Source organism: Anthonomus grandis, chromosome 22 (assembly GCF_022605725.1).
Source record: "Anthonomus grandis grandis chromosome 22, icAntGran1.3, whole genome shotgun sequence".
Classification (NCBI taxonomy): Eukaryota; Metazoa; Arthropoda; class Insecta; order Coleoptera; family Curculionidae; genus Anthonomus; species Anthonomus grandis.
This window is the reverse complement of record NC_065567.1, coordinates 19,737,941-19,756,809: the sequence shown is the minus strand read 5'-3', so window position 1 is coordinate 19,756,809 and position 18,869 is coordinate 19,737,941. Positions and strand designations below refer to the sequence as shown.

The following is an 18,869-nucleotide window of genomic DNA, read 5'->3' as shown; positions in this document are numbered from 1 at the left end:
GCCATTGCATGTTCTCTTTAATAAGCCGTTTGAAGTTTCAGTGTTTTCTGATGCTTGGAAGATTAGTTATGTGATTTTCATTTTTAAGTGTGAGCTAAAGATAAAATTGAAAAATATCGCAGTGTCTGTATCCTGTTAGTTATTCCTAAGTTGTTTGGTTATGCAACAATTTAATATTAGAGAATCAACATGACTTTTGTCAAAACAAATCTACTATTACGAGTCTGATTACCTACCAATTAGACATTCTGAAGAGCATAGAAGGGCATGAACAGGTAGACTCTATCTATATTGACTTTTCTAAGGCATTCGATTGCGTTAACCTTCGCATCCTATTGGAGAAGTTGGTGGAACTGTGAACTTATTGTTTGTCATGTGCTTTTTTGTCTGATATCATATACGTCAATTCAGGTGCTCAAGGTGGACACTGTTCGCTTTTACTCTTTATTTTATGTTGTATATGATATTACTTATTGTTCTAAGACTTATTTGGAGATGAGATTTGGAGATTTGTTATGAGTCCATTAGACCAGGAATTCCTGCAACAAGATCTTGATAGATTGCGTATTTGATGATCTGAATCTTACCATAAAGAAGTGCGTATTTATTTGTTTTAGGCGCAAAGTGAATAGTTTTTTATGTTTCTATTCTATCCATTGTACAGCCTTTCAGCGTGTAACTACTATTAAGGATCTAAGTGTCCTTTTAGATAGCAGATTAACCTTTGTTGACCACATCAGTTCCAATAGATAATGCGTTTGAAGATTATATAAATAAAATCGTATTTATAAAACGATATACAAAATAAAAAGTTAATTTAGTTACCCGTAAGGGCACAAGTGCTCCCTAGTGCCGTTACTTGCTGTGCAAAATTTTGCATAATCTATACAAAGCTTCCTTATGACATTTTCTTAAAATAGTTATTTTTAGAGGGACAAATTTATAGGCCTATTTGCAAAAAATTATCCACGTCTCCTCTGTCACAATTCCCTCGTGTGATCGAAAAATAAATTATCTTTTACGATCGGCATGAGTTAGATAAATCGCCAGTCATAACTTATATTTTCTGTTGTTCGATGTATTATTATCTGTGTGATTTTGCCAATTAGGCTTATATTCAACATTATGCTTAGTAATTTAAATATGACGGCTTTAAAATATCAGTGATAATGAGCTGGGGGGTAGGGATTAGAGCTGCCGGGAAAGAAGGTAAATCACAAATATCCGAATAGCAACTAGGTAATTTGAATTTCTAAATACTGTCAGACAAAATCCAGGTATTTCTTTTAGTAAACGGATTTTGTTTAAGCTCAGCTACCTCAACTGGGCATTTTAGTCATTTAAAGCAGCTCTCGTTTAACGCAAACCGGCAGCGGGTTTAATTAAAACAGTACCCAAACTGCTAAAAACTAATTTATATTTATTTTTTTTTTACCTATATATATCGTTAACATCGTATTTAATGAGAAATTCTTATCAATATTTTACTGAAAACCAGCCTTGCTATTGTAGCACTAATGTAGTAAAGTAAACCTTGATCCCTCTTAATCGGCGGATCGATTATCCATCTATCTTCTCGCAAACTTCCGTTCATTATGTTTCAGAGCAAATAGTTTCGGCATTATAATAGTTTTTTATAGCCGCAGCATCATGGCACAAGAGTTTTATTTAAGGCACAAAAAAGTCCTGGCGATCAGATATGAGCAAGTTGAGATATCATCTAAAATTATAAGAACTTAACCTCCTCTTGGAGCTCTCCTGACTGTCCTGAATAAGCTAGTTGAATAGGAGATCAAGTTTTTCAAATACCGTTAAGCTATATAAACCAAAGTTATAAATGTTTTTTTTTTAAATAGACTTCCCTTTCCCCTCGTGCCCTAATTTTCAATTTTACAGTAAAAAGAGTTAGAAGAGATAATAATTCTGCCTCGTATTGGCAGAGTTAGGAACATTTTTCTTTAAGTCTCCTGAGCTTCACCTCACGTAGCTAAACACCCTGTATATTTTATAATAAAAAAAAACTATTTAACCCATTTTTTTTATTTGATTCTTATTGTAGCGTTTGTACTATTCGTCAAGGTGTGAATTAAAACACTCTAATGTGCAAAAAATAGCCAACTGATTTACCACCCACCTACACACTAAACACGCTAACTTAAGACTTCTAAAAATATTTATTTACACTGTATTTACTTGCTCCTATTTATATTGATTTAAAAGTCGCGCCAATATTTCGACTTAATTTGGCCTCCTAGCGGTGAGGGCTAGACCATTGTTCCGGAAGATTCGCTAATCTGCTATGTGTCTTCAGAGAGGTCGCGCGGTGTGTCCTTTGATGGCTACACCGAGATTAAGTTATCATCTCTTTAAGTCACTATTCAATTGCTTTTATGTTTTTGTCTGCATTTTTTAGGTCTAAGATTTTTCTGATCAAAATTTTCAAATCAATCTTTGGCTTAATAGACTGAAGAAACTTAAGTATGTGCATCTTCTCTGCTTATAGTCGAAAGAAAAGCATCATTTTAAGTGTGTTGTAATCCATCAGACATTCATCATCATATAGGAAAGGTGTACAAAATGATACAAACAAACAAACATGCAATCTTATCTTTTACTTTGTTTTGTTATTATGGAAAACACTCTGACGTATAAATAAACTCTCATAAAAAATAAGTTCGGGTGGGCAAAATGATACAGGCTTATTTTTTAATGGCGAACTTCACAAATATATATTTTATTATTTTGCCGATTCCCACGCAGTCTCCATGGGCCCATTTCTTGCAAAAATGGCACTGGAACCATAGCTCTCCTTTTTTTTTAAGTATAAGCAAGTACTCTCATCATCGTCGTCTCCGGAAAAAGCTTCTTTTTCTGTTTTAGATTACGATTCCAGGTGAACTTTTCTAGTTACTTCTCTCTTTTTTCTCGGTTCAATGACTTCCTCCTGTTGATTTTCCTATTTTGCTTCTTCTAACTCTCGAGTTGAATTTAGTACACACGTTAACCTTTTCTTGGTTTTCTTTTCCCTTGTTCAGATACAAAACGGCCAGCTGGAGATGAGCTTAGGTGAAATTACTGCAAGTGACTGCAAGCCTAGTTTGTCCTTTGTTGTTGGTTTATATGTCAGACTCAGATTGACTTGGAATAGCTGTTGAATCGGAATTTTTATTAGAAGTAATCTATTATATATATCTTCTACTATATTATATATAATCTTCTAATCTTTTAGTGCTGGTTCCAGGTTCAGATTTTTCATTAAGTGAAATATATGGTGGCTTCTGGAGCTTCGTATATATACTCCGCTAAAATGTCTGGGTTAAATGGAACCATTCCAGCTTTGGCAAATCCGTTGACATTTTGCACTGGTGCGACTTTGCAATAGGCTTCGTTAAATAAACAACCGATTTAAAATTAGGTGACCAATCTACCTGGCTGGGTTTTTTTAACCATTCCTGATTTCTTAAGCGATCAAAAGAAAGACATTTCCAAGGGTTGCATGCGATGTGGGCAGTGTGGCGTCTAAATATTTGTGGCTTGATTGAAAACTTAATCATCTAGATTTTGTTTGGTGTGTTTTTGTAAATGTAAATGTGTTTCAAATAAAATGTGTTTCCATAAGAACGCAAGATGTGAACTCCGCGCCATGTTTCACGGTCATAATGTCACATAATTATGACGTGACAGATCGAAAGTTTATCGATAAGAGTAAACATGTAGCATTATACGGTAGGACAAGGCGTTTGTCAAAAATTATTATGAAAATGGTGAAAGTTTAATTGCCACTATTCGTAAAATGCGTTCAAAGTTCGGTTGATATATTATTCCTGATTCATCTACTGTAAAAAGAATAATCAAAAAATTCGAAAGTACTGATTCAGTTAGTGATGGGAAATACATGATACAATCTTGTAGAGGCCGAATTGTCTCTAAAGATTAACAGCTGCATGCCTACAAAATCCAACTGACTTAACTTCTGCCAGCAGACCAGGAATATCGAGGGGAATCTACCAATTGGATCCTAGAGCAACCTGCTAATTTTACAAACAAAATTATTTTTAGTAATGAGGCTTATTTTTACCGCGACAATTTCGTTAATAGGTAAAAGTGTCTATTTAGAGCTTAGAAAATCTACGAATGATTCATCAGAATGCAATATATCCACAACGTGTTACTGTATGGTGTGTATTATGTCTGGAGGAATTATTCGTTTAATTTTCCTTGAACCGTTTTTTCTCGGAAATGAAGAAGGTAATAAAGTAACGGTAATTGACAAACATTAACGTGCTATAATACCACAGTTTCTTGTATCTCATTTGAAAGCTATTGATCTTGACGACATGTGAAACCTTGGAATTGCGCCCGTGAAACCTTGACGATCTTGCACAAGTTTGCTCCTGGTCGTGTCATTTCCCAGTTTACCAAATGTATATTTTATAAATTAGTAAATATTTCAGCTTTCGTACAGAAAACCCTGTTTAAATAAATACTAAAATCTTGCCCTCCTAATTGAATTACCCTTTATTTTTGGAAAACTGGGCCTGTCATCTATCCGGACTCTCGAGCTAGCAACAATGCTCCTGGAAGAGTATGATCCTCGTTACGTTAAGCAAGAATTAAGTTTTTTTTATATTACTAAGATCTTCTTTCTGCGCTTGTTTCCTGCTGTGACGAAGAGTTTCTGAGTACGTCGTACCGTTGACAGCGCACGCTCATCTGAGTTATAAATTCTCATGGGGCGTGTGTTTTCATACTCAACAACTTCTTCTAATGTTTTGAAAAATTCGGCAACTTGAGGTCTATTAAAAGCCTGAGCCCTCGCCGCGGATATTGCTTTGGACTTTCTCAAAGAAATGTCAGAGTTTAGTCTCCGAAATGTTTCTTTTTTTTGGAAATTGGCGTTTTACCGCTAACTGATAAGTGAGCTAACTCTAAAGCTTTTTTTCTAGTTAACATTCTTTAGCCTTTTCTCACCCGTCTTCAACTCTTTTTTTCTTTAACGCATGCCTTCGTAATGTATTAGTAGTAGCCTGGGGTACGTTATATACGTTTAAGGCTTTAAGCCAATCCAGTACATTATTTTTTATAACTTGTACAGCATAGAATTCTAGCTCCAAGACATCCTTTCGGGCTTTCTCTTATAGTTGGGTGCCCTTAATTCATATCTAATAGAAAAATAAGCATTTATATTTTTAAGAACCTTTGAGAGCAAAATGACATTTTACTCTATCGTAACGTATGTCATTTTGTCGTACTCAGTCACACATTAAATAATAATTATTAAAAAAAACACAAGAACTTAACATTAATAAACTTGGGTTTTTGTTAGAGTTACAGCCCTACTACTTGATCTAAAAGTATCGTCTTACCTGGCTATTTTGTTTTCAGGTTATACGCTTTCAAACAAACGCAAGAACAAAGATTTTTGGTGTGAAAATTTCGACCACGTGCTACCCACATATTTGCTTAAGGGGAACTAACTTATGACACACAATACGGAGTAGCTTAACGGCATTTATAAAGGATTGCAGAGGCGCCATCTAGCAAGCCGTTTTGGCAATATCTCTAATATGTCGTTTTGCTCCATAGCGGTTAAAACAGATATTTCTCTCACACTTGGCCTGGGGCCAGCTAATAGAGGAAAAGTGAATGTAACTAAAACTAAATTAGCTTATTTCCTCCGATGTTTCTCTAAAGTACAAGTGTAAATTTTTGAGTCAGCTGCACTTGAAAAGAACATGACGCATGATTGATGAGCATGGATATAGTATAGTATGGGATTTATTACATTTAATTTTGAAATCAGTAAATCTTCTCTTACTGTTTCAATCTCCTTCTACATGATTAAGTGATTTATTAATTAGTTTTTGGTAAATACAATATTTTTCGTTTTCAGGGTGATACATGCTGCTGGATCTGCGATAAATGTGAAGAATATGAATTCGTTGCTGACGAGTTTACTTGCAGAGATTGTGGTCCAGGGTACTGGCCTTACTCCGATAAAACATCTTGCTATCCCTTGGAAGTTGAGTACATGCGCTGGAATTCTCTCTATGCCATTATCCCCATTATATTTTCTTGTCTAGGAATCATCGCCACATTTGGAGTAATCGGTAAGTAAATTGTCTATCAAATTTAATTTATTTTGTTAGATAGAGTTAAAACAGCATTATTGCCCGTATCAATCAAATTATAGGAAAATGAACCGTTCTATATGCAAATGGCATCTAACAAATATGGGTATAACTGGATTTAATTATCGCTTGTATTAAACGGATTTAAAAGACAATCTGTACAGCATAGTAGTGTGTAGAACTTAATGGCTTTATATTCAGATCGTGTGTTTACATTGTCGCCTAAAGCATATTCGAATATTGACAACCTTGCACCAAACGCAATTAGATTTTCAATCTTAAAGGCATTAGTACTCATAGTTTCGTAAATTAGGGCAATTTTCGTGAAGTATAAGATAGAAGGTAAAATCCTATATTTTATTAACAAGAAAGTAGATGTTAAAGTTAGAAAAAAAACCAGTTAATAACGGTAATTATTCATCGAAATTTGACTGCAGAACAAGCGGTATGTTTGATCTATCAAGTACGTCGGTTTTACGTAATGTGGAGAGAGATAAGAATAATTTAGACGATGATACTTCGCGAGAGAACATCGCTTTCTCGAAAAGTAGGGGTTCGTTTTTTTTTTGAAAATTTGATATTTATAATTTGATTGGTAAAAATTCATCATCGAAAAATGTTTTTTATAATACGATGTTGCCGCTTCTATATAAACCCGAGAACTTTTTTTTACTTTTACTACTTCTATGTCCTATGCCTAAGCTAACCATCATTGAGTAAACCTCAACTTTATGTTAAAATTTCTATTCAACAAAATTGTGATTTTACTTAGACACTTTATTATTGAAGACCAAATTAAAGAAATACTCAACTTTTTATATACGGTGGGAGAAGAATTTCGTTATCTGCTCCCACAGGTTTAGTTATTATGATCTATCTATATCCCTTAAAATCCCGCTGGCCCTATATCCGTCAAGATTTTTTATTCCAGCAAGATAATTACAAAGGAGTTTCAATATAGACTATGGATTGGACAGTGAATATTCTAAATGTCTACAAAACTTCTAAATATTTCCAATCATGTAGTTGAGCTTGCAAGATTTTATATTTTTTTATATTAATTATGCCTAAATATAGTCTATATATTCATCATGTGAATGAAATGCATTTTTTACGTTAATGGATATTAATGAGATGAATTCCCCTCTGTTTGACAGTGCGATTTTCGTAATTTTTGTATTGCGTCTAGTGTTGACCTTTGCTTTCTTAATCCAAATTTGTTATCGTTTAGTCCAGTTTCAAAAAAAGTCTCGTTGTCATGATTTGTTCCAATACCTTTCAAAGGACATCTTTGGGGTATTTCAATAAAAGCACAAGATTTCAATGTTCAATAAAACATGGCTTTCTGTAGCAAAGTATTGAAATATTTACTGATTTAGGGAATATACATTTGGGAATTATGTATGAAATAGAATATCTTGTAAATGACGTGCACGGTTTGCTGGCATACGCGTACCATTTTGATGAAATTTTCAATAACATCATTGTATACATGTGATAGTATTTTATTGATATAGCGTCTAATTTCGGCTTTCAATGCTCTATTGATTGCAGGTTTATTGCGATAAACTTGCGACTTCGGATAACCATATTAATAATAATTTTTGACAATCAGGACGCGTTGTTCTCATGTAATCCTCCACGTTCACTAACTTCCGTCTGTCACATTATGGCTGTCAAACATGGCGCGAAATTTAAATCTTGGGTTCTTATTGAAACAGCCTTTAGTAGAAAAATCGGTCTGTATTTTTGTGTGGATTTTCTGCTTTTGAGGGTTTGTCCAGTAACATCAGGTTCGATTCTTGATATTGTGAGTGGAAACGGTAGTGCGAGGCTTCTGGCCATGCACAAGGTGTTATAATTAAAATGTATCAGTGCAGTACAAATTTAAAAAACGGAAAGTTTGCACCCAAAATAAGTAAAATATATTTAAAAAAAAAACAGTTAATAGAAAATAAAATCCTTGGCCCCCCATCAAGGACATTTTACAATATAATAATTTTTAATAAAAATATTTGTTTCAGGTTTGTTTATAAAACATAATGATACGCCATTAGTGCGGGCATCTGGAAGAGAGCTGAGCTACATGTTACTATTTGGAATTCTCCTTTGCTACCTAAACACGTTCGCTTTACTAGCCAAACCATCGTTTGCCATCTGCGTTACCCAAAGGTTCGGCGTCGGGGTAGGATTTTCCATTATCTACGGCGCATTACTCACTAAAACCAACAGGATATCTAGGATCTTTGACTCAGCTTCAAAATCGGCAAAACGGCCCAGTTATATTAGTCCAAAATCCCAAGTCATTATTACTTGTACCCTTATTGCTGTGCAGATTATATTGACGCTTGTTTGGATGATCATTGAACCTCCGGGGACTAGGTATTACTATCCTACTCGTAAAACGGTAAGTTATGTTTAGTTTTTTATAATTTAATTAAATTTCCTCATATATAAAAAATACTTTACTGGGAGCTATATTTTATACTCCCTAATCCTGTTTGATTTCAATACACATAGTATTATGTCGATACGTTGCGTGATGAGAAATTACCAAACAAAAATTTTAAAATTACTAAAAACGTTACTAGCACCATCACAACTCTGCCATGTTAAAAAAAAATTTAAAGTTAAAAGATAAACTAAAAAGTATTTAAGAAAAAAATAAGGGCAATTTTGGATAAATCAGGAATTACATTTTGGTCGCACCTTAGTCTCCTATGCACCTGAACATACCTGGCCAATAAAATCTTATTTTTTATTATTACTTAGGCTTAATTAAACCAATACTCGTTCTTATGAAAATTTTTCAATAATTCATTATTTTGTAAATTCAATGAATTTTTTTTAACAATTAATACATATCGTAAACGAATGAAAATATTGCTACATTGGAGTGGATTGGGTCGATTTGGCCCTCTATAATAACACCTTCTTAATCATCTTTTACATAATTACGACAAAGCACGTGTTAAAAGTTACTCACAGGCCTTCCATATAGAAGTATTCCATATTTTACGCGGAAAAAAATTCATTTAAATATTAATTCTATTAATTTAAATTAGGTCTAAAATATTATGCAGAAAAATAGCAGCTGCTTAAAATTAAAGCTTAACCTCTGCCTCCCAGAAACTTGATAATATATCATTTTAGTAAAATAGTCTATCTAAAAATAATTATATTAGTTTCTTCTTAATAGCGAATATATATGCATTCAATTTTTTCTCATATATCACAAAGTCTTCATTAAGAGGCTTGTTTTGAGTCAATGCAGCTCTTATGATCACTAGCTTATTTCCCAGAATATAAATCCATATATTTTTTGTGTTGCCTTCTATTCTTCGTTCTAAATTGTTAAATATCTTATTTCTCAATGCCTTTGGATACTTTTCGGTCAATTCACGGGTCATTCGATGCTTTAAAATTATCTCCAGTTCATTTAATCCCTTAATGGGAAACTGGCCATTACCTCGTATTTTATAGGTCAATTCATGCGTATTTACTTCACAATGTCATTAAGGATTACTATCTAATTGAATGCGAGTGGAGGATAAGGGATTTAAGGAATATATTCATTATGGTCCGAACAACGTCATACGTGTTAAATAATACTTGTTCTTCTTTCTTTCTTTCCTGGCATTATATTTCTAGGTGAGTCTTAGCCACATACACTATTGCTCTCCATCTCTTACGATCCCGTATTTGCACTGCTGGACTTCTCCTGCTACAACATCTTTCCATCTTTTTCTTGGTTTACCCATTTATTTTCTGTCATCTGATTTCTCAAGGAATGTTGTCTTTATCAATCTGTGGTTCTTCGATCTTACTACATGTGTCTGCATGAATATGTTCTCACTGCCATTTCTGCCAATTCAGCATTGTAGTCTTTTCCACAACCCTGTTATTTCATTCATCTCTATTAAGTCCAAACATCATTCTGAGAACTTTTCTTTCAAATACAAGAAGTTTAAAGAAGCATAATCTTTGGCAGTTTAAATTTCAATAGGGTTATGAGAGACTATAAAACCCTATATCACGCCACTATTCATCCTGAGACATCTTTTTCTACTCGATTGTCATCCGTGATTACCTGATGTGCTTAAATTTCTTAACCAACCACTTCAAAGTTAAACTCATTAAGGGTTATATTCTGCCTGATTCAAGGCTTTGGATTCTTTGTAATATGCCTAGATTCTGTTTTTTTTTCGTTTACTCGTAGACCCAAATTACTTGTTTCAACCTTTAACTGTGAAAACATTTTCAATCTCCATGAGCAAAACCTTCTATTAGCTCTGACGCTATTCTGCTAACTGCATATTCCAAGGCAAAATTAAATAACGAGAAGAAGGTCTCCTTGTTTGAGTCCCGACTCCCGATGTTACACTGAATGGCATTGATTTTCTGTTTCCTACTCTTAGCAGTGCATATGAGTTTGTTACGCACATTTGTGTTGGATGTATTAATTTCTTTGTTTGTTTCTTTTAATTTGTCTGATTTAAAATATTTGATTCATCGTTGATCATCGTTGACCATGAAATCTATGTGATGATGCCAAATATTATGTAGAAATGGCAAAAAACACTTTATAATCTCATACAAATTTGTCACTTATTTTTCACAGGTACAAAACAATACGACTGTTCCCCTTTAGTAAAATATAAATCATTTTTTTTACTAAAATATAATGATACACTCTATAAAGAAGTAAATATTCAATGTTAGATGAATGTAGATAACGTATATTTAAGAAAAAGGCAACAACATCGCAACGCCGCTCGATCGCACTGTTGATGCTAACGACACAAGGAAACTTTACCAGTGACGTCCTCAAAAAATATTTATTAATAATAGATTATGCTTTTAATGTAAACAATTTTAACGTTTATGAACTCTCCGTTTTTTAACGTATGTACTTAATTAGAGTAAAGGTACCTATCTAATGAAAAGCATTTTTATGATAAATAATGTTCTGTTAATAAAACCACAAATAAAACTTGAGGTTTTTATTCTTTATAGTTTACCACGCACAAGGTGCATTTTGTACAATTTGTCACCCACTTTCGTATCACTAATAATTCTCTAATGTATATTAAATTGAATGTACAAATTGTGAAAATATAAATAAATTTATGGTACGAGGTACGAGGTACGAGGCCTTTGACCTTCCACAAGGCTATTTTTTGTCAATTTCTTCTATTCTTAATTTAGTACTTGATATCCTAAGGAGCCTCAATTTAATTGTGATATTCGCAATTCCCGCAATTCCTCCTATGGTGGTACGTAATACGTCTTGCTTCTTTTAAGGCTTTTGTCAATATTTGATCTTGTACTATTATATATTATTTTAATCGGTCGGTAAAAAATTACCGACATGTTTTTCGATTACACAATTGAATTATACGTAAAAAAATACCTAATTGATGTAGTTTTAACTTATCACGTCCTAAAATTTAACATAATTTTAGAAAAAAAAAATTTTACCCTGTATTTAACAAACAAAAGACAGGAGCTCGTTTTATTCGTGGTATTCAAAATTTCAGTGATAATGGTACAGGTTAGTGAGAATAGTAAAATTGCATATTTATATAAGAGTAAAGGAGATACCCAGGAATAACTGCCCATATGAGACACATAGTACCCATAAATAATCTAATAGACCAAACATAAAAATGATGAAAAATATATATTCTTTCGACCCAAAACAATTTTCCAGATTCATCCAAAAAAGTATGTAAAATATTACGTACATTTGTACGTCTTCAATCTCTTTCTTTATACAAATGAAATTATTTGCCACATCGGAAATAAACCTGCTTAAAGTTCTAAAAAACTGCTAGTTTCTAATGAAACTGACCACAGCAGCCTGGACAAATTTTAAAAGTTAATTTTTCTCATCAACAATGTACTGAACAAACGTTTAATTTATATAAAACTTGTTAGTTTGTCTGAAACGTTGCACAACATAGTATGTATACCTTTGTTCATAATGTATATAATGTTGTACATAATGTATACCTTTGTTCTTTCTCTAAAGAAATCTAGGACCCAGCAGAAACTAAGCGTCCAATTACGCCTTTATTGTTGCAGGTAATTCTGAAATGCAAGATCCAAGATATGTCGTTCCTTTTCTCGCAACTGTACAATATGCTGCTCATTACCACATGCACCGTTTATGCCGTAAAGACCCGGAAAATTCCGGAGAACTTTAATGAATCCAAATTCATCGGCTTTACCATGTATACTACCTGCGTTATTTGGCTTGCCTTCATTCCGATCTATTTTGGAACTGGAAATTCATATGAGGTAAGTTAACTTTTCTTATATGGATTTATTCAGGAATACACTATGTGTTCTGATAAATTGATATCTGATACCTTAGGTAACGGATCTGTAAGGAAATGAAAATTGTTTCGATAAAATTTGCGAATTTGTCGGAGTAATTAAGTGTACTTAAGCAAACTGAAATTTCCCGGACTATCATCTTCCTCCAGAGGTCGATATCGGGATTTTCGCAATTGTATTTTGTGCGACTTGATTCCAGTTGAAATGTCGGCCCGATTATATCACTTTCGGAAAAGGGAAATGAAAGAGGCGGTTTCGAATAAATCGGAAGGAATAAACGTTCCGTTTTTATTTAGTGACCTTTTATGCAGTTTATTATCGTCGCTATTTATGGGGTAGTGCTGACTTGTCACTTTTACAATAGTCAAAATCTCTTAAGAGAAGACAGATAGTAGAAAATCTAGACTAATAATAATTTTTTTTATAAACTTCCCCCTTTTTAAGATAAATAATAATAAGTTAGCAGATTTTCATTGAACGAGGTTTGAGGTTTATTCCGCTTAAAAAAATCCACCATACCTTTATTCGACTATCCATTTACTTTCGTTTTATTTTATTTTTTCAATTCAAATTAATTTGAATAGGTTACCTCTTCTAATCCAGATACCTTAATTATTGTTTCAAATCCTGACTGTTACATGGCGTCCTGATTTAAAAGTAAAAACGGAGCACGCTGTTTGTTTAAAGTGATTTACCTTTTTAGATATAGTAGGAACATTAATTTAGAACTCTTAGATTTCGCACTGATTATGGCAAGTTCCTATTACTTTATCAAATATTAAAAAGATGTTTAACTCATAATTACCGCAATGTTTATGTAACGTACGTACTCTTTTCAAAATTTTCAGATACAATAAGCAAATAAAAAAATGCGTTTTTCAAGTTTTAAAGCAGTTCATCCATTTATATTGACAAACATAAGCAAAGCAATAATCCCTTTAAAGTTGAATTATTAATAATCTAGATTTCGAAAAGCAGCAATTCAAACGTAAGACAAAGAAAATTTCGCTTTTGGAAAAGAAATGCATTTCTTGACAGATGCAGTAAAATCGATTGTTAACTGAATTATTAAAATCTCCATTAGGTAGCCTGGCACATTAAGAACGTTAGAGTTCCATTTATTGTTGTTTACAGCGTTGTGAAAAGCCGGTTTACTTGCAAGCAATAATTTATTAAAAAGCACGAGCTATTCCTAGTGAGATTAGAATAAATTAAGCACAGAAATAAAAATATCATTTCTCCTATTTCCATTGCGTTTAAATGAAACTCAAGATTAGTTTTAGGAGAAATGTCGCAGATATATATAGAATTTTTTATTTAATAACACATGTAACCTGCTCTAATGTTTTTACATTAGATGTAGATAATATTGTAACGAAATTTGGGAACACACTTTTATTGTCAACGTCAAAAACACTAACCTAACTCGCCTTGACGTCGTTTAATTGTTTCCAAGGTAAAAACTGACTAAACAATTAAAACTGAATGAAATGTCACGAAGCGCGTCATTTTTAAAACCCGATGGAACAGTTTCGAAATATTTAGAATTATCTTTATTGTCAAAGCAAGCAAGTATACAAATTCTAGAAAATTAAAACTACAGGGATTTACAATAATATATATGGGGCTCTAAAACAAGATGAACTACTTAAAAATTAAACACTATAGATAAAAATAATTAACCAAACGTAAGTGGAACCCAAAATAAACCCTACGAATCAACTTTAACTACAGAATACTAATAAAATAGTACAAAAACTAGGAGAATAATTAACGTATTTATATTTTCATAATAATATATTATTTGTTTACTGTAGAAGCAAGTGGGTATTAAAAGAAAGATGCAGGGTCGTACGCAATTCCATATTATTTTATCATTTCCGTAATCCTTATTGTCTGCTGACATGTTTATAAAATGAATGAGCGAAATTTAATGACTCAGAAACTGTTGTCCCGGTATTGAGAATGAACCTGCGCTGTATCATTGAAATTTTCTTTAGATGCTTTTAAAGTAATTAAGATTAATGGAAAAATGGACAGGTGTTTTAATATTTTTTTTTTCATTTCTTGTTTGTTCAGTTTCATTTTTTTTCCATCAAAAAGTAATTTGTTTAGGTACCAGTTTAAATTAAAATAAAAGTGCTACAAAGTTATTAAATATTAATTACTTAATCTTAAAAAAATAAAATAATGTTATTATAGGAAAAATAAAATATAAAATTTAAAAGACAAACTTAGTATACTCTACTTAAAATAAACCTTCTCAAAAGCCTTTTCACCTCATTTAAAATATGACAGTTTTTGATGTTGGCTAAAAGATTGTTAAACTCCTATGAAGTATCGAAAATGGGATGTATTATACCTATTTGTTGAGATGCAATTATCGCGATTACTAGTGTTAAATCTATGTACATCTGTAGTATACGTCTGTACAGATAATTACATCTGTACGATGTAATCAGGTTTTAATTTAAAAACACACAAGTAAACATTGAACCTAATCTTTTGAAAAACAGAAAATATACTGTAACGTTCGTAAGGTGTACATTAAATATTCGATTGCACAAAAATAGTCAACTTATTTATTTACACACTAACACTTCTAAATACGACCACTTACGACTACTAGAAATATTTATTTTCACCGTATTGATTTACTACTCCTTATGTCCGATTTAAATATCGCGCCAATATTCCGAACAAAACTTCGACTCAATTGATAACTGACTCCCAGCGGCGATGCGGCTCCCTATATACTCGGCTGACCATGATACCGGAAGATTCGCGGACCTTCCAAGACGTCGTGCGGTGTGCTACTTGTGTCATTTCGGAATGACGAAGAATCAACTGGTATTCTTGACATTTACAATATCGTTACTATACCTAAGACACTTAACATCGACACAACTGGAGTCTAACTATTAAATTTAAGAATCTGTCTCATTTGTCTAAGACTTAATTGCATCAATTTCTCAATTAGAATATCTATGATTTCAAAGGCTATCTTCAAAGCAAGAACCAGATTATCAGAATCAATGGCATTGAGAGAAGCATCATAGATACTATGATAGCGAACTCATATGAGTAATTTTGTACTTTGGGCACAGGAATAACAATAGACAATATCCATGAATCCGGGCAAACACCACTACTCAAGGATGTGTTAATTATATCTCACATAACAAAGCACCTGCTTCGAAATCCCACTCTCGCCACTCCCAGTATTTTTTTAGGTTTCTACCGTAGTGATTTTATCAAATGCTGAAAATATACTGACCGGTTCAGGAATCCTGGAACAAGGTGTTAGCTCAATGGATTGTTTGGTATAATTTCTAAGATTTCGTATATGCTGTCAACGAAATAATTATTAAATCCATGTGGAATATCAGCCTCTCGTGTGATTCATTAGGTACTATAATAGTATTATCCGTTTATTTAAATATTTCTGTTTTTGAACAATTTTAATTCTCGGGCATATACTGTCCAAAGTGGCACTAATATCGTTGAAATCTGAGCCACCATTATTCTATTGTTTTGTAAGCATTTGCTTTTGAAGCCGATTACTATTATAATTTTTAAATGACCTTTGGTGAATTATGATCTCGATGGGTTATTCATTTTTTTAACTTACTTTAATTATTATTATAGAATGGATACTAATTGGTTTAGGCGTCGAATGGAATGCCTATAATCGGTAACTGTATAATCAATTAGGGTTGGCTACTTGCTATTATCCTGATCATTGTTTCAATTATTTGGTTGAACTCATTGGTATACATACCATGTAATATTTTTTGCCATAAAAAGATATTGTAAACACCGAGAAACCAGCTGATTCTCCGTCATTCCGGAATGACACAATGGTACGCCGCACGACATCTCGAAGGTTAAGCGGGAATCTTCCGGGATGCTCTGCCGAGTATATAAGAAGCCACATCGCCGATAGTAGTCAGTTGTCAATTCACTGAAGTAAAGCTCGGAATATTGGCGCCAGATTTAAATAGTTGTAAGTAAGTACCGTAAAAATAAATATCTCTAGTAGTCGTGAACGATCGTGTTTTCGTAGTGAAGTGTCTTAATAAATTAATTGACTATTTTCGATATGTCGAAATCTCCTATATAAATATTAGTACCATCAAAATCACCAATCTGTTCTAAATATTCGTTAAAAAAATCTATAAATTTGGCATTTTCTTTTTACGGTGGATGGTACAACACATAACATAAATATTTATTACCAGATATGTGAATTTCAAGAGACAATAACCAGACACTATAATCACCCGACACAGATTTAACACTATGTCTAATATTACAATTAATTAAGGCCAAAAACACTCCTGTTCTACTATTATTACTCGTACATTTCTCCAATCTGTACCCATCTATATCAGCTCATGAATTAATATCTTGGCCTTCCAGTCCTTTACTAATAGTGGAATAAATAAATAATCCCATGTGGACTATTTGCCTAATAAAACTATTATTTAGTACAAAATTAAAAATAGTCAAGTTTTCTTTGAAAACAATCTTGAGAACGTGAAGAGTTTATCTCAGTAGGTTTTAATATTATATTGTCATCAGCAATCAGAATTTTTTTATTTGATTCTGAAAACTTGTACGTATACGGTAGTCGCTTGTAAAATATGGCTCAGTAACCTCCTAGATAAATAGCAATAATCTTAACCACGTCGTGTCTAAAAGCAGTCTTGTTTTTCCCTGAACTCTAACCACCATTCAATCATTTGGCATTATTAATTCAAAACTTTGCAGTACCTTTATTTCTTGAAAAATGATATTCAGAGCTACTATCATGAACAGAATACTTAGCATCGGATTCTGAATAGGATTGTTCGTTGTTTTTTTTCTTTCTGTTTGTTGGCTTTATATCAGGGAAAAGTTGCTTGGTCACATTTTCTATAATGCTCTCCTTATATGTTAACAACTCAGATTTGAATCCTTTTCTATTACGATTTCTTCTAATTTTGATTTAAGGAAGAGGGATTATATCTTTAGGTGTTGTCAAACCTGATCGTGTCAATGCGTCCACTTGAGGTTGGCCGTTTTCTGAGATATTTGGTACTGGTGAGGTATTAACCAAAGCTGAAGTGGATGGTTAATTATATAAAAATTCCTGAGAAGCAGCAGCACAATTCTCTAATTCCTTGTCACCATTATTAAATATTAGCTGTCGGTAATCATCGCACTGCTCATCATCCGATGGCTGATCTGTGACCTCCAATGGTAGGAAATCAACACCCGAGAAAGCGTTCTAGTAAAACGGATGAAAAACAGTACTTCATTTTTCAAATACTACCCTAAAAGATTCAGCAATAATATAGATACTAAACGTTTAACCGGGGTTAGAAATATCGCCGAAATCTACAGCTGCATTATAATAAGCCTTAAGAGGACGGAGAATACAGCGGTCCAGTCTCAAGAATCAATAAAAATGCAATGTCTTCATTTGGATTTGGTTTAAAATGTTTTATCCACTTAATAAATGTAGGAGTATTCATATATATCCTCTATCGGTTATGGCCATATCGCAACCTAATGGACCATCTTTATGCTACTTTAATGTAACATTTGACGTCAAAACGTCAACGTCATTTGCATTTTTAGATGGAGTATAACATACTTAATATTTAGAATATATAGTGGCGCTATGAAATGAACGCTCATGTAATTGTGTTCGTGCTCTTTATTGAATTATTGCTAATTGTATCATATTGTAACGTAATTCAGAAACGAACTCTTTTCTGGAACACACGACATTTTCTTATTGACAATGTCAAAACTTTAACCTGACTCGCGTTGACTGTCGTTGACCTAATTGTTTCGAAGATAAACAACAAAACTGATTGAAATGTCACGCGTCCAAATCAACAAAAGTCCTTAAACAAGCAACTACTTAAGCAAGAACTACTAAAAACTAGACACTATAGGTGAAAATAATAAACTTAACGTAGGTAGAACCCTAAATAAATTTAACCTACAGAATACGAGCAAAACACTACAAAATCTATGACAATAATTAACGTATTGTAACGATTATGTAAACACCGAGAAACCAGATAATTCTCTGAGTGACAGCCCGCACGACGTATAAGAGTTTGGCGAGAATCGTCCAAAACAGCGTTCAGCCGAATATATAACAAGCCGCATCTTTCATCTGATAACCGATCGTTGTCAGTTCAGTGAAGTAAATTTCGGAACATTGGCGCGAAATTTAAATAGTTATAAATACATACAGACAACACAGTAAAAATAAGTATCTCGTCGTGATCTCTCGTCTAATATCTAGTCGTGAGTGAACCATTTTAGATTTTTTTTTAGTCTACACCTGACGAAAGAAAAAACGCTATTTACGTTTTCATAACAATATTGTTATTT

General features: G+C 33.0%; 1 protein-coding gene across 1 annotated transcript in view; it reads left to right on the top strand.

Moving 5' to 3' along the window:
* LOC126748316 (metabotropic glutamate receptor) overlaps nucleotides 1–18,869 on the top strand; it is an 80,639-nt gene that overhangs the window by 39,208 nt on the left and 22,562 nt on the right. Inside the window, exons 6-8 of the mRNA XM_050457459.1 lie at nucleotides 5,894–6,110; nucleotides 8,156–8,538; nucleotides 12,219–12,434. Coding sequence (XP_050313416.1) covers nucleotides 5,894–6,110; nucleotides 8,156–8,538; nucleotides 12,219–12,434 — 816 coding nt within the window. The remainder of the gene's footprint in view (nucleotides 1–5,893; nucleotides 6,111–8,155; nucleotides 8,539–12,218; nucleotides 12,435–18,869) is intronic.